The following is a 24,928-nucleotide window of genomic DNA, read 5'->3' as shown; positions in this document are numbered from 1 at the left end:
TGTAGGTAAAGTAAACGATTACAATCTGATCATAGAAAAAATAAAAATAAAAATGTCCCTACAAAACTAAAATCTTCACCAATCCCTGCCACGCTTCTTCTCGGTATGTTTGAATAAGGAGAAGAAGCCCCTCTCAAACACATCCAGCCTCCGAAAAACCTCATACGTGGCATATGCATCCCGTGTAGCATATTCCAAATGCTTAGGCGGTAGAGGCGGCGGATCAGCCCACATCCTGTGCTCTGCCCTTCCAAAACCATCCTTCATCTCAAAATAGATTGGATCTATAATAACTCCAGCAACATCCTTCAGACCTTGAGTTCTCTTCCTGTTGTCCGGATCTCTCCATATTGCCTGGATATCCTTCACATTATGAACATAGTACTTTGAACGTGACAGAATGGTGCGGTCTTCTACGACGCAAAACCCAGCAAAAGTGTACCTATAGCCATGAAAGAAATCATACAACTTTTCACTCCTCTCATCAGCATGGCATATGTGGTACACAAGAACATCAGTGCCAACACATAGCTGGATCACAGCAGCTTTCTTCGGATTGAAATAGGTTCCACTGAGTTTATCATACTCAACATCAAGACCAACAATCTTCCTAGCAGAAGAATCTAGGGAAGCTTCAGCATTGGTGATCCACTCCTCAACACTAGCTGCTGCATTTGTGTACAAAACCTTCATAGTGGTTGTGCCATGGCAGGGGAATGTGTACTCGTGGGAAAAAGGAGGGTTTGCCATGCAATCGGTGAAACAGAGAAAACACACAGAAAAAGAAAAAAGAAAGGAAGAAGAATCGGTGATTGATATGCACCGAAACACAGAGGAAAAAAGACATGTATTTATAGTTCCAGAAATGTAACAACAGACGTCGTGATCCACAAATTCAGGGAACAAACCAATACATATCCAATCAAACAAAACAGAAACAACCGAGAGATAACCACAAAAAAAAAAAAATCCTGCGGGATAACAAACAAAAAAGGATCTTATCCAGGGCCAGTTGTGAGTTCACGTGCAAGCACAAAACAAAAGCATAAAAACACTACAAAAGAAGTTCACGTGATAACAGTGCAGACGTTCGCACAGAGTAAAAACACTGAAAAAATAAAAAGCTGTTCCACACCAACCAACCACCCCCCACCCACCAAACCACGCCCAACCCACTAAAAACCACCACTCGGCGCAAAACAAACTCAACCACTGCCTGGTGTTCCGCCGGAAGAAACATCCCACGGAGAAGGAGTCGAAGGAAGAGCAAAGGGAGAACAAGAACAGAGAAAAGAAGAAGAAGAGAAGTCTAGCAAGATCTACAGAAAAGTAATCCAGCATCAGAAAAGCGAAGGGATTACCTAACAAAAGAAGGTGCGTCTAACCCATCCCCATCTCATCTACTCATTGAATCGCCGTGGATCTTCCTCTCTTTCATCCTTCATGGCCGTGGTTTTGAATCTAGACTAGTATAAAAAACAAGATCTAACAACTTAACAAAATAAATACCTTACAGATTACTTAAAAAATGGTTTGCATACGATAGATCTATCAAAAAAAATCAAATAAAAACATGTTAGGCAGAGGGTGGGGGGGGGGGGGGGGAATAGACACTAATGAACAAGAAGAGGAGTTCAGATAAGAACTCCCGAGAAGCTCACTTGTGAAAAGAAATGGAAAACAATATACAAAAAATAAATAAGTTGGAGGGTTTTAAAATCTACAAACATGTATCCAGCCGGCATTAGTATACTGTGATTGGGAAACTTAAAAAATATATAATAAAAGAAGTTGGAGTTTAAAATGTAGACAACAGAATAACACAAAAACATGCAAACTAGAAGTGGAAGTTCAGTTCAAAAAAGTGCAGAGGTCCTGTTAGTACAAAAAATGTTTTATGCTGGAATCTTGTGACAGGAATGGCTGCTGGTCCATCGTACGTCATCCTCAGTGACAGCGAAAGCGATGAAGAGACCTGCAAAAGAGGTAAAAAAAGATAGAAATGCTTTCAAAAATACTTTATGGAACTAAAAATGTGCTTATTTTTTATGCAGGTCCAACTATTCATGGATTTGAAATCTTTGACAAGCACTGTCACTTCGGAAATGAAGTTGAAATGACCAAGGAAAATCTGGATCATCTCAAAAAGCAAGTACTTGACTACAAGCCAACAATCCCATATTATGTATGCAAGATGGGGAAGACAACGAACAACCTCACGAGAGGTAAAATGGTAATACCAAAACGCCAACTTACAAAACTTATTTTCGTACACTACCTGTATTACATATGATGTTTTGGCTGAACCAACATGTATTACTAACTTTATTACAGTCTTCCGATATTTAAATGTTTCCTGAAGTCCAGATAAAAGAAACAGTGAAGTTCACTTACAGAATACACTGAACATGGCTATGATATTCACTTTCATGTGTTTTCATGCAGACTTTCGATAATGAATACACTGAAGAACACCTAAAGAATTATCTAACGGTGCCAACAACAATTCCAATAACCTCCAACACAAATGCCTGGGTTGGTACACGGGTAAGGATAAACAAGGTTGCAACTGGAAATGCAGTGATGACAACAAATTGGCCAGATGTAGTCATGGGTGCAGAAATAAAAGATGGAGATATCTGCATGTTCTGCTTCTACGACGGAACAAGAGAACTCGGCTGCTTCGTGACACGTCTTAGCAACTGAGTCTGAAAAACTTACTATGAAAATAAAATTATGTACCAGTTTACTTTATTGAACCTTATGTTTTGTATCAGCACCACCGAGAACAATTATGGTTGTTTCAGTATTGTTGATGTAATAAGAATGCTTACTTATGAAGAAGTTCACATAGAGTGAGTACGAAGTTCGCTTAGGAATGAAAAAACATTAGCAAGTTTATATTCACAAAAGTTCATACATGAAAAATCATTTCTAACTACACAGAAATAAAAATAGTACAGTTTGCATTGAGAAAAACGAATGGATATGGGAATACTTTTACACACATAACTGACAAAAAATAGAAGTTCACACTGTGATGACAGAGAAGTTCACTAATAACAAAGTTACAGCACAAATTTTGTACATTTCGCTGTTTCGAAAAAGAAACAACATATCCTCACTAAATAAATCTGTATCCTGAATTCAATCACATAATGAGAAGTTCAGTTCACTAGCACAACAATATAGAAATGTTGAATTTCCTATCAACTACTAATTGCGAAAAAATTGAATCAGATCATCATCATGCAGATCCCAATGATTGCTGGGTTGTCTGCGAACCTAGACCAATAAGCAGCATCAGATCTTTCAACATACTAGGCCACTCCTCCACCAGAATTTCATTCTTGGGATGAAATAGGAGCTGATACATGTACTCAGCTTTCCAATCCTCAACGCGCCGCTGGTAGACAATCAGGAATGCAAAAAAAAAAACATAAGAAAAACAGTAAAAAAAAAGACAAAGAGCTATACAGCGGGAAAAACACAGCACTACACTTACATCCTGGTTTTTTATATTATCAGCAATCTTATCACCACCGTATGTAGCACAAATTCTTAGAGCATAGAAACCACACTCATTAACCCCTTGTGCCGGAGTCTTTGGATATGAACACCTGTCAGCAACAACATCCCACTGTATATTACCATTATGTTTGTTAAATTCTGCAACACCATACACCTGTTTTATCAAGGCCACCATTCTATTAATCTGCAAAAACAAAAAAAAAGTGAATGGTTTCAGCAGTTTAAAAACAAAAAGGAATAAAAAACTGGGAAGTTCACATAGTAATGACATATCAGTTCACACACTCCTATGGATAGTTTCAACAGTTTAAAAAACATATAAAAAACTAGGAAGTTCACATTGTACTAACATATCAAATTAACACACACAGTCAGATGGTTTCAGCAGTTTAAAAAAAATATAAAAATAGCTAGGAAGTTCATATTCTTAAAACATATCAGTACAGACAAAAAAGTTTGAATGGTTGCAGTAGTACACATAAAAGAAAAAAGCTGGGAAGTTCACATTATATTAACAAATGAGTTCACATAAAAAAAGCAAAAATGATAGCAGTGAAAAAGTAAATAAAAGAAATGATGAAAAGAAAATCACATACGATCTCAACACGATCCTCGTGATGCCGACTCCTTGAAGTATGTGCCAGACCAGTATACCTCCTAGTGTCAAGGATGTCCAACGTACCAGTGTACTTGTTCATAACATAAACAGAGTGATGATCATGCATGAAATGAGGGATGATGATCTGTTCAGCAACAACCCAAATTAACAAAAAGAAAGTACGCACGTGAAAAACAAAAAAAAGCAATTTCACTAAAGCAAATATATAAAAGAGGTTCAGATTAAAAAGCATACCAACTTTGCTTTAAGCAAATTTTCATTAGGCCGAACATAACGCTTGAACATTTTAGCAGCAGACTTCACATCAAAAGGTTGTCTCGGTAATGGATTACCATTGCTGTCCCTTAACTTGAATGGCACAAAATCAAGCAAGTACTGCACAAACACACAAAGGAAAAACACAACCAAAAAAAGAAAACTATACAAAGTAAGTATATGCATACAAAGGTATATCTGAAAAATAAATTTTCAATGTTTGAAAAAACCTACAGGGATAGTATGAGGTGACATCAAAACACGGGAGCCAGATTCAAAAATATATTTCATACCTGGATCATCCTTCCAGTAATTGATGATACGATCCATCATGTCGGATTCCAACATTTCACAGCGGCCAAACAGTTTATACAAGTACTTGGCATCAATTAAAACAGGATCATCAAAAGCATTGCAGAACTTCACAAGGGGGACACTGCACACACATTAAAAAATAAAAAATATATATATAAGACTAGGGAAGTTCACTTAGCATATAAAAAAATGAAACTCTCCTAAACACGAAAAAAATAAAGACCTAGGGAAGTTCACTTAGCACAGTATATGAAGTTCATATGCCACAAAAAAAACTAACTAAGTAGTAAACGAAAAACATACCTTCCATGAGCTTTGATGTACTCCTTGCTTAGAATTAACTCCATCATCTACTTGGCCTTGGATAAATGAGGAAACACATATGGTACAAAGTTTGGGACTTCTTCCCTGAACTTATTGGACAATTTAGTAGGCCTTTTATTCGAAAGAACCAGATTTTTAGCACTAGACTGCCTGGGCTTCTGAGTTTCAAAATCATCACTGCTAGTCGGAGAACAGCGCCGAACATCCTTTGTAATGGGCTTCGCAGTAAGCTTCTTACCAAGCTGAGTGACAAAGTCATCAGAATCATCATCGTCGTCGAGCAAAACTACATCAGCCTTCCCCTTCTCTGCAGTGTCAGGAACCTTATTCCTAGAAGATTTTCTGGTATTGGAATGCAGCCTCTGGATAATCTTCTTTGACTTGCTTACAAGACTATCAAAATTCTCTTCAGGAATAATCTGAACTTCTGGTGTGAATGACTGAGTCTCGAAAAGTGAGAAATTATCTTCCTCGATACCAAGAGATGGACCTGCATGAAAAGTATACAAAACCAGGAAGTTCACTTCTGAATCAAAAAACAAAAAGAAACAAAAACAGTGCAGTCCAAAAAACATGTGTTATAGAGCATAGCCAGCGATATATTTTGCAAAAAAGTAAAAATCATACCAGGATCAACACCTAAAACATCTTTCAGGTCGATATTGAAATCTCCACCTGTCAGCCAGCTATATAACATGGTCATCCTGATGTTTAGAATATCTTTTTGACTGAACAAGCACATGCTTTCCCCATCATAAGACTGGAGGATCTGTAGCATGAAGAACCCACAATCATGGCTGCAAAAAAAAAACAAAAAAAGAATAAGAATAAAAGAAAACAATTGTATTAGTCAAAAAAAAACCTGTAGTCAATGTATACAGAATAAAGAGCAAAAAACAGAAAGGGGAAAAAAACGCTACTGTGATTCTTTTGTCTTGGAGAATTAACATAGTGAAGCTTGAAGTGGTCGATGGATTTTGGATGAAAATGATCACCCTTTGAATTCCCTGCTAACGACCATAACTTCTTGATACCAGATGCCATTGTATGTAACAGCTTCTTACCATCTGGATCATTTATATCGCGTAATGAATCAAGCAATTCAAAACGCTCTTTCTCAAGGTTCAAAGCAACAACGCAGAAGTGACCAGGAACGTGTGGTGCACATGGATCAGGAGGATCAAAGGTACCAAAAAGAATCTGCCATTAAAATGATAAAAATAAAAAAGGACAGGTTAGAAGTATGAAAGGTAGACTATTTCCTGAAAAAAGAAATCACATTTAACTTTACTACTGAGTTATTTTAGTAACATGTACAACAGGGGAGGAAAAAAAAAGGTAGGAAGTCCACATGCCATAATTAGTGAAGTTCAGATGTATAGAAAAGAAGAAAAAAGACAACAGTCAGTACCACTTTCTTGTGGTCCAAACATTCCGGAGCATCGACGCTGAAAATATTACGTACAAGCCGAGAACTCAGATTTCTTTCAAATATCTGCCTCTGCAAACATGACAATGAAACACAAAAAAGGTTAAAACATAAAGGAGGAAAAAAATAAGCACCTACATTAACAAAAAAAAAATAAAAAATGATAAAAAGAACGGATAAATAACTTACAGAACAATTGTATGGCACCACCATTTTATCAGAATTCTTGTACTTCTGACCAAGCAATTATGTTCCAACAGAAACAGTTAGAGAACAAAGAAAACCGTTGGGTTTAAAAGCTTCAGCAATTTGTCCGACCGTGCAATCACATTGATCATTCCTGAAAAGGGTCTTCTTACTGTAGAAAAAAACACAAAAAATAGAGGACAAAACAAAAATTTAATAAAAATAAAAAACAAAACAAAAAAAAGAAAAAAGCCTAAAAAACAGATAGAACCTTCTTATGGGATCTTTCCTCAACTTGCAAACGCTTTCATATACTTCTTTGATTTTAATCATCATAGGTTGAAGAGATAGTGGAGGCGTCGAACATAAACTCGAGTCTGCAAAAAATAAGGAAATACAGACAAAATGTAAGAACAAAAAGGAAGTTCAGATGATGATATTCCAGAAGTTCACATATTCAAGAACGTGGTGCAGAAACTGGAATGTCCAGAAGACCCACAGTTCATCAATGAAGGCTACCATCAAAAAATACACACACACGATATCGCTCCCCCCCGGTCAGTCATATACATGCAGAAAATGAAAACTACGACATGAACTCATGCCGCATTACATAGCATTAGAAAGTGTCTTACATGGAACATGATGCCAAACAGCGAAAAACAAAATACATATACAAAAGCACCCCACCACACCCCTCCCCCCATAAAAGAACCAAAAAAAAGGGAAAAAGGTTTTAGATAGAGATATATGAGGAGTAAACATAAAGAATAAAAAGGCGGGCTAGCATTAGGGGAGGGTGTGTGGGGTAGGAGAACTGTATGTTCCCCATTCAGATATCCTTGCCTAAGTCTTGCGGGGATTCTTCAATAGAAGCGCTCAAGTCATCTGTTGATTCTTCAAAGAAAGAGCTCGACTGCTCAATCGAATCAGAGGCATCGCGTCCATGGTTATCTCCAGCCTGAAACTCATTATTGTCATCATCATCAGCACCAGTGCTGCGCTCTATATTGGCTTGATGCCGGCAGTTCTCCCCGTGCAGCAGCAACACCTACTTCCTCACGACCATGCGCAACAACAGACTTACAATCCATAGCAGCTGGTAATACACCAACATCATCAGCAACCTCAGCACATGTTTCGGAAACAACTGCACCAATGCCAGGTAGTTGGGCAGCATCCTTCGCATCATTTCCATCCTGACATGTTACAAGATCTTCAGGAATTGAGAAACCTTTTCCGATGCTTGCACCTTCTTGACATGGTGTTCAGCATCTTTGTCTCCATCAGAATGTGCAACTATCTCGGGAAATAAATTCCCTTTCCAACAGAGTCTAACTCGAGAATAATGATCAGCAACTTTGTCACAGGGCACCACCAGAATTACCATCTTTGTCATCTAAAGGAGGAGTTACAGGGGTTGCCGGATGGACAAAATTATGCTTGACATAATAACGATCAACAGATGAATTGTCATCACTGTCATCTGGAAGACCATCCTTCTCAACACACTTTTCATTTACCTACCAACAAAAAAAACAGAAGTTCAGATGGAGAAGATGGAGTAGTTCATATACACAAACAAAAACAAAACAAAAGCCCAACTATAAAAAAAATAAAAAAATAAATTGCAAAACACAAAAAAAATACCTCAGCTAAAGGAGGTGATTTATCAAAAACTGCATCTTCAACATGATCACCAGAAAAAGCTGGAGGACATTGAGGGGTTGGCGGACGAACAAACCCATCATTCACAAGTGCATGATCACCATCTCCTGAATTCTGAGGTGCATTTTCCTCAGCAATCCTAGCATCTTCCTGCAAAAAATAAGAGGATAACAAAAAAGAAAAGGTAAGGAAGTTCATATGAAAAAACACAGAAGTTCACATATGTGTAATAGCACAAAACAAGAGATAAAAAAGGAAGTTCACATAAAAAGGGATGGACATAAGTTCAAGAATTACTAATTATACCTCAGCTTCAGCAGCTGACTGACCAAGTCCTGCATCAACATCTTCAACAGAAGAAGAAATATTCTTCTGAACATTACTTTCAACACTATTATTGCCTGATACATTTGCACGGCTCTCATACTGCTTGCACAAAGAGTCCTGATTCATACCAAAATCAAGAAAACCTGTGCGCATTAGAGACAAAGCCCCCCTCAAGCTATCAAGGAGCGATGTTTCACGCTTTGACTGCTCATCCAGTGCTTCAACACTGGGGAAATTACCATCAGCAAGCCGACCTTGAAATTGTTTCAGACGATCAGCTGTAGTCGGAATCGTACGAGAGAGATACTCAACTTTCTGCAATAGTGATCCAATCTCATCAATAACACCAGCAGAAGGCATCCCAGCACTAGTTGAAGCAGACTGGTGCTTGTCTTTCGTGTTGACATTAGCAATTTGCGAAATTGGAATCTCGCAATGACCTCCAGCAGGATGTTCATTGGCATTACCAGCATCAGGCTCACTACAATAGGTGCCCTCATTAAGATGAACAATTAAATCTTCAACACGATACCGATATGAATAAGCAATTTGTTGCGGCCTTTCCACTGCATTGTAGTACAGGAGTTCACTTAGCAGATACTATGAAGTTCAGATGATACATAAAAGTAAAAAAAATATATACAAAACTAGGTAAGTTCACTTGGATATAAAAAGTAAAACTGATATGCCACATAAAACATTAAAAAAAAGACTTAGGAAGTTCACTTGCAACGTAGTATGAAGATCAGATGCCACATAAAAAAGGGTTACAGTTTGAAAAAACTAACCACAATTTTGCCAAACTTGTACTTCATCAACTCTGGTCCACCATTCTTTTCAATGTCCATTTTGTAAATAGCCTTCGGCGGTTTCTCATGCAGAAAGTTTGCGCGAGGAGTTCGAATATGCATGATAGAATGTGGTGGTAAAAAGATGCTATCAAGATACATAACAGTGGGGACAACAGCACACCCTTCTAACCCAGCCTGAGGGATATCAGGGTCTTGATATTTAGTAGCAGCTCGTTTCAACTCATCAACAACAAGCTGGCAATAATCCATCTTTGCCATCTTAGAATAATCCATGTTCACAAGCATTGCAGCTTCCCTACCGATACGGGTAGCTGAACCAGGACATATGAGCTTGCTAAAAAGAATGGCAAAAAAGACCTTCACAGCCAAATCTACCTTCTCGGGGTCTTCAACAAGATCAGTTAACAATTGTCGCAGATCTTTAGGCTCAATACTAGCATTGCTTTCGAACCCAAACTCTTGTTTCAAAAGAGCCAATGACTCATCATGTCCAGATTCTGCAGGGAGTATGGGAGTATCACCTCCTATAGGAAAACCAAACACCTGATGAACACTGTCTCTATTAACCTCTAGAACTCTGCCAGATCCACAAGATAACTTCATGGTAGAGGTATCAATATTCTTCATCAAATAACACATGAGAACACGTGATATGTTACCCTCGAGGACCCAATGAAAAACACAGCCAAAACCAGCTTCCTGAACCTTCAATCTGTGATGATCTTTTAACAATGCTACAGCAGAACGCACTTCGCCAAGAGAACAGCGAATAGTTTGCTGAAAACGCGTCTTCTCACCGTCAAGATCTTCAACTGCCTTCCTCTTCTGAGCCATAGTTTTCTTTGTCGGCCTTTTCAAAACTTTTTTCGAATCACCTTCCAAAACAACAGGTTTAGAAGGACCTGGCTTCCTACCAACTTTCTTCCCCTGGTAATGAAAAAAGGATAAAAAACCAAACAGTTAAAAACCACAAAAAAAATTGATGAGAAGAGGAAGTTCACACCAATATGAACAAAGAAGTTCACACTAACCTTGGCAGGAGCTTCAAAATCTGATTCATCACTAACAACTTCTCTACGACTCTTCTTAGCATTGCACTACATAAAAATGAGATACATAAAGAAGAATGAGTTCAGATTCAATAAACAAAAAAAAAAGAAGTTCACAGTGGTACAATTATGTAAAAATGGACAGACAAAAATAACCTTGCCAGCAGCAACACCATCTTCAGTGGCATCCGGGACATATGTCTCATCGACATCAATCTTACGTTTACGGTTGCCCAGACGTGATTTCCCAGGAGATGAAACTCGTTTCGAAGAAACAGTGGGCTGGACAGTAGCAGCAACACGAGGGCTGCGATGCACAGGATTTGTAGCCTGCACAGTAGCAGCAGATTTTTTTTTAAAAAATAGAGAAGTTCACAATGGTACACCTATGTAAAAGTGAACAAAAAGGGAATTTAACAGAATAAAACAAATAAGAACATAAAAGAAATAACCTTGTCAGCAGCAACATCTTCTTTAGTGGCACCTGGGGCGTATGTCTGCTGCAAAGGATCTCTGGCCTGGGCAGCAGCAGCAGCAGCAGCTTTCCCCAAAGGTGAATTCTCTTTTATCTTCCTGCAAACAACCCTTTCTTTCCTAACTTTAGGAGAAACAGTTTCAGCACCACATTCATCACATGTGGGTTCAGCAGCCTCGCCATCACATGCAACATCATGGACAACGGCAGTACCCTTAGCAGACTTTGCTTTCGCAGGATATTTCCGGTAATATGTAGTAATTCTCTCCTGGTGCTGAGCTAATTTAGCAGCTTGTCTATCCTTTTCTTTCGCAAGCTGTTCTTCCACCATATAATCCTGAGTAACTATTTGAGTACCAGCCACAGACTGAGATTGGGTTTCTTCCATCACAGGTGTAGCTTCAACTTTTTCAGATTCAAGAACTTGCCGCAGAGGAGTATAATCAAAGACAGGGCTGCCCATGTTACCCTTCTCAACAGCAGGAGTCCTGTCAAATACAGGGGGATCTAAGAAACACGGTAAACTAGCAGCAGAATATGCAGCAAAATCCTGGTTCAGCAAGTCCAGAGATTCTCTTATAGTCTGGTCAGCTGCATAACACAAACAAAAAACACAAAAAAAGAAAGGACATGTAAACAAAAAAGCTTGTATGGATTGCAGGAAAAGGAAGTTCACTAGAAAATGTTACTGAGGTTCACATATGTATGTTGCTAACCTGACTCATCAGCATCATCTGTCATATTAGAAGATAGATTCCCCAAACCAGAAAACACAGCATCACCACAATCATCAACATGATCAAATACCTTCCCTAAAAAATAAAAAAAATAAAGAAATTCAATGTTCCTATATGCAGCAAAATGTTAATTTCATGATTCACTTTAAAAAAACAGATTCTACATGAAAATTAAAATTATAAATAGGAAGAAAGAACATAATTAATATAGTGAGTTCAATTAATGACAAGTAGTTCATTACATGTGCTATACAGAAAACAGATAAATAGATAGAACACTAAATGGTGACCACGGGGAATTATAACACAGAAAAAAAGCCTACAGAAAAGCAAACCCTAGAACAAAAATAAATGGGCCAGTCATAGGACAGAACAAAAACATGGATATTTCATTTTTGACAACGCAAGAAAAGCATGAATTTATGGGGTAGTAAAAAAATACAAAACCGAAAAGCAAACCTCCACCACCAGTCGTAGCATCCTTATCCATCAGACAGAGAAAAAAGAAAGAGGAATGGACTCCCAAACGAAAAATTGATGACGACCAGCCCATCTGGGACAAACTAGAACCACCGCGAAGAAGAATCAGAGTAACGCCGGAGTTCCAACCGCCGGCCGAACGGGGAAATGTCGCCGGCAAACACCGAAGACAGCGAGGACGAGCAAACTGCAGTGAACCTAGGGTTTAGACCAAAGGGGAAATGGTGGATTTCGAATAGAAGGAAGGAATAAAACACAGGGGACGGGGGAGAGCAAACGATGCGGGGGGGGGGGGGGGGGGAGCAGTTACCTAGAGCGCCGCCGCCATTGCAGAGAGGATGTAGCAGTTTCGGGATGTTCGCCTGCGAGTGGGGGAAGTGGGGAGGGCGAAGGCGAAGGCGCAGACAAGAGGAGTAAAAAGAGGACTTGGGAAATTACTGCACCAAATTTATATTAAAAAAAAGGAGGCAACCATAAAAAAAAACACTGAAACGTTACCTTTGTCAGTCAGATAGAAACAACAGGAAGTTCACATCAAACTGCGACTGCGGTTCACTTTGTCTAAAAAAAAGGAAAAATTATAGGATGGGAGGGTCACACCCGAACTGACCCCACAACCATTACGAAGTTCACTTCAAAACACGTCAGGGGTTCACTCATCTTGAAAAAAGGTATTTGAGTATGTTTTAAAAACATTAATTGATTTCCTAATATGGCGGGTAGGAGTTCACCACCACAATTACGAAGTGCACTTCTGTAAACGCAAGGAGTTCACTCATCTTAAAAAAGGAATTATAATCTATTTTAAACATTTATTAAAAAACCTTTTATTCATTTCCTAGTATGGGGGGGGCCCCCCCCCAACCCCCCCCTCCTATAAAACATTATACTTAAAATGTATGTACAAGAATAAAAAAATTAACACTGGTTAATTTATACATGGAGTTAAAGAAATAGAATAAAAGAAGTAAACTGACAGTAGTTCACGTAATAAAGTAACAGCAGTTCATTTTCAGATAAAAAAAGATAAAAACATGCTTATGAATGGAAAAACAATAATACAATAAAATTGGATTGTAAATTAAAGTGAAGTTCACAACTTACAAACAGAGAGATACATACATGTTCGATGTGGATTTACATGTGAAATAGAGGCCCCAACTTGTCTGGACGATGAAAATCAAACATGCAATTGACAAAGTTCATGCATTCCGGTAGTTCACATCATAAAGTTAAAGAAGTTCAATTGTTATAACAACAAAAAAACATTCACTGCTGGTAATGAAAAACAGAGCAGAGACTTGTAAGCTACGAAAAAACCCACAGATAACAAGCATTATCTGGATTCTGTTACTACATCAAAGTGCAAGCATAAACACCACCGCGTCGTCACTGCATCAACTGAGGAAAACATAACTACACAAGCATAGGCAAATAGCGAACTAAGCAAAAAACATAGATCTGTGAAAAACAAAATTCGTGGATAAGGATCAAGCAAACCTATCAAAACAAAATCCTGCAGGGGAGAGAGACCCAATACCATTACCGAAGACAAACAATGCGCGAGAATATAACGGCGGAGCCATCAACCTCGAGGATTTCACGTAGAAGAACGCCGAAGCTGTGCGACGGCCATCGGAAAAAACAAATCTGCAGATCAAGATAAAAAAGATAAGAGCAGTGTCCGGATAGCATAGAAGAAACTGTGCCGCAGACATCGACGATCTGCGATGCACCAGTGGAGAACAAATTCGTCGATGGAGCGTTGGACACGAGCATGGAGATGAGCCGCCACCGTCGTCGAAGTTCTAAGAAACGCATCGAGCAAAAGGGAGGAGCTCGGGCGCGAGCAAGGGAGGAAATCGCCAGGGAGGAGCTCGGGAGCGAGCAGGGAGGAAATCGCCAGGGAGGAGCTCGGGAGCGAGCAGGGAGGAAATCGCCATGGAAGAGCTCGGGAGCGAGCAGGGAAGGGTGGGGAGCGAGCACGGAGGAGGTGGGTAGCGAGCGGGAGGTGGGACACGTAACGGTTCGTTGTCTCGTAGGAAGTTCACACGCGCGCGGGAGCGGGACGCGAGCGGGACGTGGGACGCGAAAATATGAAGACTCACGGGAAGTTCGCATGCGATAAGTTAGGAAGTTCAGAAAGGGTTCGAGAATAGTTATTCTCGAACCGGTTCGAGAATAGCAGACCTATATATATATATATATATATATATATATATATATATATATATATATAATCAGGAATCATAGCGATGCCAAGTCCATCCACCGAAACCGATAGAGACGCTTCAGTGTGTACACATGCAGGACACATCTACTTAGCCATTCAGCAGGGTAACACTACAGCGACTGCACTGAAGAACATATACATTTGGTTTGTAAGTTTGCATTTTGTTGACAAACTGAGTAACAAAAACTAGTTCATGTAATAAAAACATCTAATGATCGCAATAGCAAGATTGCGGTCAACGCCAACGGCCCTGCAATCACCCTTTTGTAAGTATCCAGCGATGCACTAGCAGCAGCAATATATTCTGCTCCTACAAATCATGAGAAAGTTTCAGATTCCAGTTTCATATGACAAAACATATAGATTGTCTACCATCGATCAGCTGCAAATTATCAAACAAACTGCACATGTGCAAATGTGACTCTTGCCCCGGTATCCTCCCTGACCTGATCTTTAATTAGTGAATACGGTACTTACAAAATATAAAGTATTTCAGAACATAAAGCTATTTTCTTTCAAGGTACCACTTCAAATTTTAAGCACACAACACTACCTTCAGATTTATTTAGATAACTCAGATGCTATTTAGACATAACCAACCGATCTGACAACGCGTAGATCCAAATCACACCCAAATGAGGAACAAATGATCTATCAGTAAACCACAAGGAGACTATGACAGGTAAATTGTTTCCAGAAAGCTATTTTAGGGTTGTTGCAGCTATCCTTAATGTTAGTGCCACTAAATTTGCCAAGGGAGAAATTGATTCCTCTGTTTTGGAAGATGACAAATCCAAGTTCCATGTTAACATAGCTGCTGAACTTCTTATGTTACCTTTATTTATTCAAGTTCTCTACTCTGTGCTTGCTCTAATGAATGTCGACATGTGCTATATGTAAAGTGTGATCCTAGAACCTTGACATATGCTCTTTGTAATTGTGTCATGTTAACATCGGAAGTCCTGGTGTTTACAATGCAAGTATCAGCATGGACGTTTGAAGTTCATAACCTAAAACCTGAAAGTGTCACCTAATCATATTGCCTAGAATGTTCATTCTTATGCGATATCAGTTTGTTAACTTGAATACAAAGGACCAGTAAAAATAGCATCGTAAGTTTAACAAGAAAATATTTAACACTACCAAACAATGAGATGCTAGCTTATGGTATTACCAAGTATTATTAAGAAATAAGGCTTTACATAATAATAATAATAACAATCAAATTACGTGGTGACAACGAATCAACTGCACGAATCACGTGATGATTTAAAAACGCACTTGCTATTCTGGTTTGTTCTTCACATCACCAAAGGAGAAAATTTCAGGAAAAAAGAAGAATGGATGATACCCCACATCAATTTTAAGGATGGATGATAGTCAGATTATATTAGCAGTTAGCAAAGGAACTTCACAATATGCTCATAGGGGTTCTTCTTCACTCCAGCAAATGAAAATCACAAGAATCCGAAAGCAAAGTTGAACCATATTCAATGGGCTGGCCGATTAGACCAGAGAGTATGGATTATTTACTTCAGATCAACAGGGAATAGAGCAATATGCTACCTAGACTCGGCGTACCTTGATGTTGTGGTGGCATCGACCTAGTGTCGGTGATGCAAGACCGGGCCAATCCGGTGGCGGCGTGTCACACCCCGTTGCCGCCGGTTAGGATCGGGGCGTGAGGTCGATACAAGGTGGCTTGTGGTAGCCACCGGACCTGAAGAAGACGGGGACCTAGAGAAGAAATCAGACCATAGGAGAGGAGCAAGGGAGAGGAGACACTCTGAACGTTCATCCAATTCTGTTCGATGCCCTTACTGTTCACCATCCGTGTCTCTTTATCCCCTCGTCGCCATATCTTGATCAGCTGGGCCGAGCCCATATCAGCAGTCCAACATTCAGTCCTAGCCTAGAGTATGTGGGGTGTTACACTACCTCCCGGGCAAAACATTGCTTGTCCCCAAGCAATGCCGTGCTTGTGCTCAGGCAGTGACTGGGTGTAGCTCTCACGTTGGCATTGAGACCACTTGGACTTGACAGCAGTGGTATACACATAGATTGAGACTGTACCTGGATCCCAAGGTACTGACAAGTCGTCCAGGCCTATGTTCAGTCTGTATCCTCGAGCACCAATCCTCTGCATCCTCCATGATCGTTCAGTACAGTTTGGCTCTTGTTCACCATTCATGGTCGACAAGAACCTGACGGTATCCCATTGTATGTGTGTATCCAAGACCTCGACAGGAGGCACAATAGGCATGCTAGTTGTCCAACACCCATCTTGAAGTACATGAACCTTCAAAAGACCAAGCCCTTGTGGTTGTCGAAGTAGCAGCAGAAGTTTAGTAAGTACCACTAACACGCGAGCTTTCTGCTTGTGGTCAAGTATTAACACGCTATCCTCTCCAATAATCTCAAACATATCCATACATGCATTGGCTCTCACACTTGTAGCAATCGTGACTGAAATACTACAGTCCAAGTCCTTGATTGGCCTAATGACTCCTATCACGTGTCTCTTCATGTCTTCTGTCAAGCTCAATTTCTGACCAAGCAGCTGATGGAGAGAACAAAGTTGTCCTCCAACTGGCCAACCACCATAATATATTTTGAGCCAAGCAGAAAATCTGAGCCAGGCATTAGTAATACTGAAGAGGTGCATGCCCCAGGCCACAATCAGATAAAAGAAGATGTAATCCACACGATGGTTATCGGAACCTTGATGAAGTGCTAATGTTGGATCCCACTGTCTTACCATTGACTGGTCGTTCTCTATTTCTCTGTACTTGGACAATAGGGAAGTAACTGAGGTATGCAACTGTAGAAATTCCTGACAGAGAATGGTAATATCACTGATGGCAAGAAACCGATGTAAACCTAAAGGGTTTGTTTGTTTGGGGTGAAATGCACACAACCCTAATTGGGTGGACGTTGGCCTTTATATATAATACACAAGGGTACAATACAGATTACATGTACGTATATACATACATAAACTACATATACTATCAGCCTCCCTCAATCTCAACTATGGGAAACATATGGAGATTGCGTTTACACTCTTGAAACATTGGGAGTGGCAACGGCTTTGTAAAGATGTCAGCAAGTTGTTCTTTGGAAGAAATAAACCGAATCTGCAACATCTTCTTAGCAGCTCGCTCACGGACAAAATGATAGTCAACTTCAATATGCTTCGTTCGTGCATGAAATACTGGATTGGAGGAGAGGAACATGGCACCAATATTATCACACCATAACACTGGTGGAGACTGCTGACGAACACCATGTTCCTTGAGCAAAGCCTCAACCCAAATCAACTCAGCAGTTGCATCAGCAATTGCCTTGTACTCAGACTCTGTGCTAGAACGAGACACAGTTGCCTGTTTGCGAGCACTCCAGGCAATCAAGTTCACACCATGAAACAGAGCATATCCCCCCGTTGATCGCCTGTCACCAACATCTCCAGCCCAATCAGCATCAGAATAAACAGACACAGAGAGAGACCGTAAGGGCCGTAGGAGAAGACCATGACCAAGAGTTCCATGTACAAAGCGCAGAATCCGCTTGACAGCCGACCAATGTTCTTCAGTGGGGGAATGAAGAAACTGACAGACACGATTGACAGCAAAGGACAAATCAGGTCTGGTAAGGGTAAGATACTGTAAACCTCCAACAATGCTCCTATAAGTAGTAGCATCCTCATCACATAGAAGTGGACTATCAGCAGGAAACAACTTAACAATTGCAGACATGGGAGTATCACCAGCCTTGCACTTTAACATACCGCCACGCTGAAGAAGATCATGAGCATACTTCCGCTGAGTCAGAGCAAGGCCATCAGGCTGAGAAGCAACCTCAAAGCCCTCTTCTTCAGGAGAGAAAACATCATCATCACAAGAGCAGCAGCCAAGAAACTCGCCACCTCAGCCTCAAGAAGAACATCAGAATGAAAACAGGTAGTAATGAAAGCATCACTCCAGTATCGAAACGGAACAGAAGAGTGTGCAAGCAAAGTGAGGCCTGTCTCAACTATGTGGCGGTGTTTACGCTCAACACTACCATTTTGTTGATGTGTGTGGGGACAGGAAACGCGATGAGAGATGCCAACCTTCTGAAAGAAGGCATCAAGTTTAATGTACTCTCCACCCCAGTCAGACTGAACATGCACAATTTTGTGTTTGAGAAGGCGTTCAACATGAGACTGAAACTGTAAGAAGACATGGAACACATCACTCTTACGTTTAATAAGATATATCCACGTAAAACGACTATAAGCATCCACAAAACTGACATAATAATTGTGACCACTGACTGAGGTTTGGGCAGGGCCCCACACATCTGAATAAATAAGCTCTAAAGGAGCAGTTATTACATGATGAGAAAGAGAAAATGGTAACGGATGACTCTTGCCTTATTGACAGGCATCACACACTAGTTTATCTTTATTGGACACTGAGGGAAGCTCATGACGACTAAGAACATGCTGAACAATTTGTGACGAAGGATGGCCTAGGCGAGCATGCCACTGAGATGAAGAGGCTTTAAGAGCACTGAGAACTTGTTTGACGGCAGGAGCATCAAGCGCATATAGACCACCACGCCACCGACCTCTAAGGATTATTGCTCGTGTGTCCAGGTCCTTAACAAAAAAACTATTAGGATGGAACTCAACAAAGACATTATTATCATGAGAAAGATATTACGGAGATAAAGAGGCCTAGAGGAGGGTGTAGAAAGGAGTGCTTGACCAACATGAGATATACGCATACCTGAACCGTTGGCCGTATGGACATGCTCCTTGCCAGTATAGGGCTCCCTCATATGCAGCTTCTCCATCTCCGCAGAAAAATGATCTGTAGCACCTGTATCCATATACCAGGTAGGATCAACAGGAAGAGTGGAGGTATGTCCCTTCGGTCCGTGCACATAATTCGCCATGGAGAACTGACGGTCAAGAAAATGACCATCATTGTACATGCCCAAGTATTCCTTCTGGAACCGTTTGAAGCAGCGAGAAGCAACGTGGCCAGATTCATCGCACAGCTGACAGATAGAGGCAGGACGCCGACCATCATTGCGGCCAGGAGCATGAGCGTCAGGGCGTGCACCATAGCGCTGATCTGGGCGACCACCACCAGTGCCCGAGGTGGGAGGGGCTCAACTAGCAGGACGAGGAGCATAGTAGGGCTTCGGAGTAGGGGTGCCGGGGCGTGGCGTGGAAGAAGAGGCCCCGGACATAGGAGGCCGAGGCACCTTGCTGCCATAGCGAGCAGCGTTAGCCTGATGAGGAGAGGACCGACGGGCCTCAATGCGCTGCTCTGTCGCAAGAAGACGAGCATAGAGATCATGCGCGGGCATAGGATCGGTACGATCGCGCACAAGTTCGACAATGGAGTCATAATCCTCATCAAGGCCATCAAGAATAAAATCATTGAACTCCTCAGGACGAAGTGGTTGACCAATCGAAGCCAACGTGTCAGCTAGGGTTTTGATGGTGTTGTAGAAGATCGCCATGGACTTGTCAAGTTTCGCCGTCTTGGCGAGTTGAGCACGAATCTGCGAGGCACGCGCATTAGACTGCGCAACAAAGGTGCGATTGATGATCGTCCAAGCCTCCGCAGACGTAGCCGCAAACATGATCATGGCGCCAACAGACGGCGTCGAAGAGGAGTGCAGAGCAGACAGGATAGCCTGATCTTGCTGCACCCAAGCCGCGAACGCAGGGTTCGGGGTAACCTCTGGAGCTCCACCTTCATGAGGAACGGAGACAGTCGGGGAAGGGCAGGCAAAGGTGCCCTCGACATAGGGATGAAGAAGATTGCTCCGCAACAGGGAGACAACCTGTGCACGCCCGAGCAGATGGGTATCGGCGGCGAGCTTGATGGAGATGAGATGACCGAAGTGCACCGGACCAGATGAGTGAGATCCCGCGGCTGTGGTGACGGGCTGCGCGGGCCGGAGCTTGGCCAGATCATCGGCAGACGGCGCCGACGAGATCGAAGAGGCCATGGAGGAGACGGTGGAGGGAGAGGTCATTGGGATCGTTGTTAGGCTGATACCATGTAAACCTAAAGGGTTTGTTTGTTTGGGGTGAAACGCACACAACCCTAATCGGGTGGGCGTTGGCCTTTATATATAATACACAAGGGTACAATACAGATTACATGTACCTATATACATACATAAACTACATATACTATCAACCGACACATCTTGTGGACTCCCAGATCCCAAGACAACTCAATACATGTACCAAAGAGAATACCATCTAAATACCATAAACCTGGACATGATTTCCATTGTTTGAGGAAGCTGACAAGCATCATGTAATAACCTTGATGCATCACAACCGTGGAACAATACCACTTGAACAAATGCACCCTATGCAGCTGCTTCTCATATCCAGGACTGAAAGAATTTTGGCACCATGCCTTCTTCTGTGGTGGCGTAAGCTTGTAGTCACACCAAAGTGAAGTCCCAAACCGAAAGGATGGCCACGGCAGTGGCTTTGGAGCAGTTTCTTGACCTACACATTGTTGTTCTCGAGGCCATGGTGGCGGAGGTGGTGAGGAGTGGTGGTACTTGCTCCTCGGAGTTCACTGTAGTGGGCATCGACTGATTTGCACTTCTGGCACCCATTTGTCAAGATAGCTATTTGATGGTGTAGCAAACACCTTTGTTGGTTCACCCATGCCTAGTTCCAGAAAAATGGAGCAGTCTCCCACACAAGTGAGCTCCTCAACCTCAAACACTTTGGTAGCTGAATCGATATCCAACTCAAGGAAAAGTGACGAGCCTCCAACGCAAGTGAACGCCTCATCTGCAAGCTCTATCAAAATTTCTTCCGAGCATACTGTCCCTGCAGGTTCCACCCATAGCTCAAGGAACAAAGATACACCATTAACATACGTCAACACTTCGTCAGATTGATTTGCAAGTGGATCTGCCATTTGAGTTACATTTCCCAAATGTGCCTTCTTCCTTTCCCCGTGGTCACTGACCAGCTCCAACTTCAATAGCGCAAACTGCAATTGGATGCTCTTTGCAAGTTGATTAAGTGTCGGCTCCGTTGGCTCAGCAATTGTGACCAGTACCTCCTTGGTACTCACGGGCAAACAACAATTGGGTGTTTTAGTTGAGATGTCCTCAGTAGAATGAACAACACCACTCGAATGATCAGAACCCAACACTGTTGTCGATAGTGGAAGATCCCTAACACCACAGTGTGCTTCAACATCGTCGATGAACTCAGCCCAAGTACCAACCACATGACACAATCTATATGCATCAAACCACTCCTTGGCTTTACCATCCATGTGCATCCTGGCAGCAGTGGTCCAGAAGGGTTTACATATGTTGAACTTCGTGAAGAACTCGAGGCACTTCTCTCGCCAGAGGCCTGGATTTGTGCCATCAAAGCGAGGGAAGGAGTTGTTGCGGGTATGGTTGATGTTGAAAGCACGAGCACCATCGACCAAACCTTCCCCTGAGCTGGTGAGGACATGACTCAAACAGCTTGCAGACGTATTCGTGGCAGACACACTTGCACCCTGGAGCATCCCGTTCCCAGCAACAGTCAACCTCGTAGAAGTCATATGCGTCGTGCCACTGGTCGGAAGCACGACCACGTCAAGGGTTTTGCCGACATTGACATCGGAACATAGTGTCGAACACCTTTTGGGCGTGACGGGAGCGAGGATGACGTCCGCGTGCGTAGCACTAGCACCAGCGACCTGAACCGCCGAGAAGACCATGGGTAACAAAGGCTTGACCTCCAGCTGCTCCAGTAGACTTGGCGGGGACATGGGCGAGGCTATGGCTGTGCGCGCGATCGTAGCCGTCATCTTCTCCAAATCCACCAGCATATTCTCCTGCCTCACGGCGATCCGACCCAGCTTCATGCTGAGCTGCACCAAGCTCTCGTTGATGGCGCTCAAGGAAGCCTCTATCGCCTCCATCGCTTCGAAATCAAATCGATTGGGGAAAAAAATTGGGGAAATTTTTTGGGTGGGATTTGGTGGAAGGAACCTTGCTCTAGATACCAAATTGTCACACCCCGTTGCCGCCGGTGAGGATCGGGGCGTGAGGTCGATACAAGGTGGCTTGTGGTAGCCACCGGACCTGAAGAAGACGGGGATCTAGAGAAGAAATCAGACCATAGAAGAGGAGCAAGGGAGAGGATACACTCTGAACGTTCATCCAATTCTGTTCGATGCCCTTCCTGTTCACCATCCGCGTCTCTTTATCCCCTCGTCGCCATATCTTGATCAGCTGGGCCGAGCCCATATCAGCAGTCCAACATTCAGTCCTAGCCCAGAGTATGTGGGGTGTTACACGGCGGCCGCCGCCCTCGATGCAGGACAACAGGGAGTCAATGGGGCGGCGGCGGTCACCCTCGATGAAGAACGACAGCGAGTAGATGGCGGCGGCCGTTGCCCTCTATGCATCACGACGGGGAGTCTATGGTGGCAGCGGCGGTCGCCCTCGATGCAGGACGACTGGGAGTCATGGCGGCGCCGGATGGCGCCCTCGATGCAGGAGGTTGGGGTATCGATGGCGGAGGCAGACACCCTCTATGCAGGACGAGGGGATGTCGATGTTGGCGGAGGCGATTGTGACCTACGACGTCGTGTGCTAGACCAATTGTTGGGCCGGGCCAAATACTACTAGTTTAATTGTTTTTCCATTATCTACTTATTGTTGGGCTACCGGGCCTAATCTAAACCGGTTAATCGTGACCGTTGCTGAAATCATACTTCTTCCCTTCCTAGCAGTGGAAAAAGGTACCATAAAAGAAGCCTACTTTTGGGGGTCCATCAGCAGGAGCGATACTTCCTCCTGCTACTATATGGCAACTGAAAATAGATACTAAGGTCAAAACCTAGCCCTCGAATGAAAGATTGCCAGTCATGTTGCCAACCAGTGTACAAGGAATCATATGAAAAGAAGATGTTTGTTCAGAGTTCTAGCCTTCTAAGCCCGTCCATCTCAGCCTCAAAGTAGACAAAAGTTAAAACCAAGGCACGGGATGACATGGGTGTGCCCAAAGGACATGTTGTGTGTGTGTGTGTGTCTCCCTGGTCCCTTTTTTTTTTTTGAGGGATACATGGTCGCCTTTATTACTCAATACACATTGGTACAATAGTTATATCAGGAGAATTTAAAAGCCACAAATGGCGACCATGATCTAGAGAGATAGACCAGCGAGCTAGATTATGTGCATGGAAGTTATAACATCTCTTCTCATGGCTGAACTTGACTTGTGTGAATTCCGACCTTTGCTGTGAAATCTCACGCAGAATGGAGTAGTAGCTGCACTTGCTCGTATCTCTGATCGCATTAAGTACCTCCAAACAATCCGATGCAACATTAACAGATTGCACTTGCAGATCAAATGCTAGGGACAAACCTTCACGACATGCAATTGCTTCAAGAGTAGCAGGATCAGATATACCTGGGACTGCAAGAGCTGAAGCTCCTAGGAATAAACCATTTCCATCCCTACATACAGCTGCGACCACTCCCCTGTTGCCATGCTTAGAAACGGCAGCGTCGACATTTACTTTCACCAAACCACTTGGAGGGGCAATCCAAGATGTTACTGAAGTAGAGTCACGAGCTGCTGGTTTTTGGGGCTTGACTGGGTGTGCAATTTCTAACTCAGCAAGATAATTTGTTATGAAACCATAGATGGAAAGTGGGCTCTGAAATATTTCCTCATGTATTGCCTTACGCCTAGCACTCCAAACTGCCCACAAGGTGACCACAGCTTTGGTAAACTGTTCGTGTGATAAAGTATCAATAAGGGAAAAAATCCATTCATATGTATCTGAAGACTTCAAAGCCCACAGATCCAAAGGTTTGAAGGCCCATGAGGATGAGGATGCGCGAGTTAAGGAAATAGAGTCAATATAGGAAAACTTGTAAGCAATATATGGAAAGGTCTAATCCGGCACAGTGTATGTAAACTTGTATAGTACGAAAAGCCTCGGCTGCGTCTCCTATATAAAGGCAAAGTTGAGGGCAGAGAGAGGATCGATTATTGTGAAACCCTAGCCACCGTAATATTTCGAATTGGACGCCTTTGTTCGTCTGACAACCTTCGAGTTCTACTTGCTCTCTATTTCCACGAAACCCTAAGTCTACAATCTGTAGGCATTGACGAGTTAATCCCTCGTCACGGGAGGGTCTGAAGGGAAAGCCTCTTAGGCCCTTTATTTCATTGATAAAAGGGTTACATCATACAATACTAAAGATCGAATACAATCTGGTGGATCACCATCCCAACTATATGAAAGTTTTGAATCATAAGCATGTCTTGCCAAATGGTGCGCCACTTGATTAGCTTCCCGCGCCATGGACTTTATGTGCTTGATGAGTTGCCGGTTTCTCGAGCTTTCAGTAGTGTTCGTGTGTCTTCCTATCATTGGCACGCGCATCTTGGTCACTCCGCCACTCCCATGGTTCGACATGTTCTTCATCGCC

The 24,928-nt window shown here is 42.3% G+C and overlaps 2 protein-coding genes across 2 annotated transcripts; both read right to left on the bottom strand.

Annotated features, from left to right (window-relative positions):
* Positions 1-75: 75 nt before the first annotated feature.
* Positions 76-693, bottom strand: LOC127315314 (uncharacterized). The gene has a single exon (XM_051345813.1). It carries the CDS (start codon positions 691-693, stop codon positions 76-78), a length of 618 nt encoding a protein of 205 aa, XP_051201773.1.
* A 16,758-nt stretch (positions 694-17,451) lies between these two features.
* Positions 17,452-19,554, bottom strand: LOC139833926 (uncharacterized mitochondrial protein AtMg00810-like). The gene is made up of 3 exons (XM_071824298.1): positions 19,485-19,554; positions 19,213-19,305; positions 17,452-18,365 (listed from the first exon to the last, which is right to left on the bottom strand). Exons 1-3 carry the CDS (start codon positions 19,552-19,554, stop codon positions 17,452-17,454), a joined length of 1,077 nt encoding a protein of 358 aa, XP_071680399.1.
* Between the last annotated feature and the right edge of the window lie 5,374 nt (positions 19,555-24,928).

Source organism: Lolium perenne, chromosome 7, assembly GCF_019359855.2.
Source record: "Lolium perenne isolate Kyuss_39 chromosome 7, Kyuss_2.0, whole genome shotgun sequence".
Classification (NCBI taxonomy): domain Eukaryota; kingdom Viridiplantae; phylum Streptophyta; class Magnoliopsida; order Poales; family Poaceae; genus Lolium; species Lolium perenne.
Note: the sequence above shows the minus strand (reverse complement) of the source record. Positions and strands in the feature narration are given on the sequence as shown.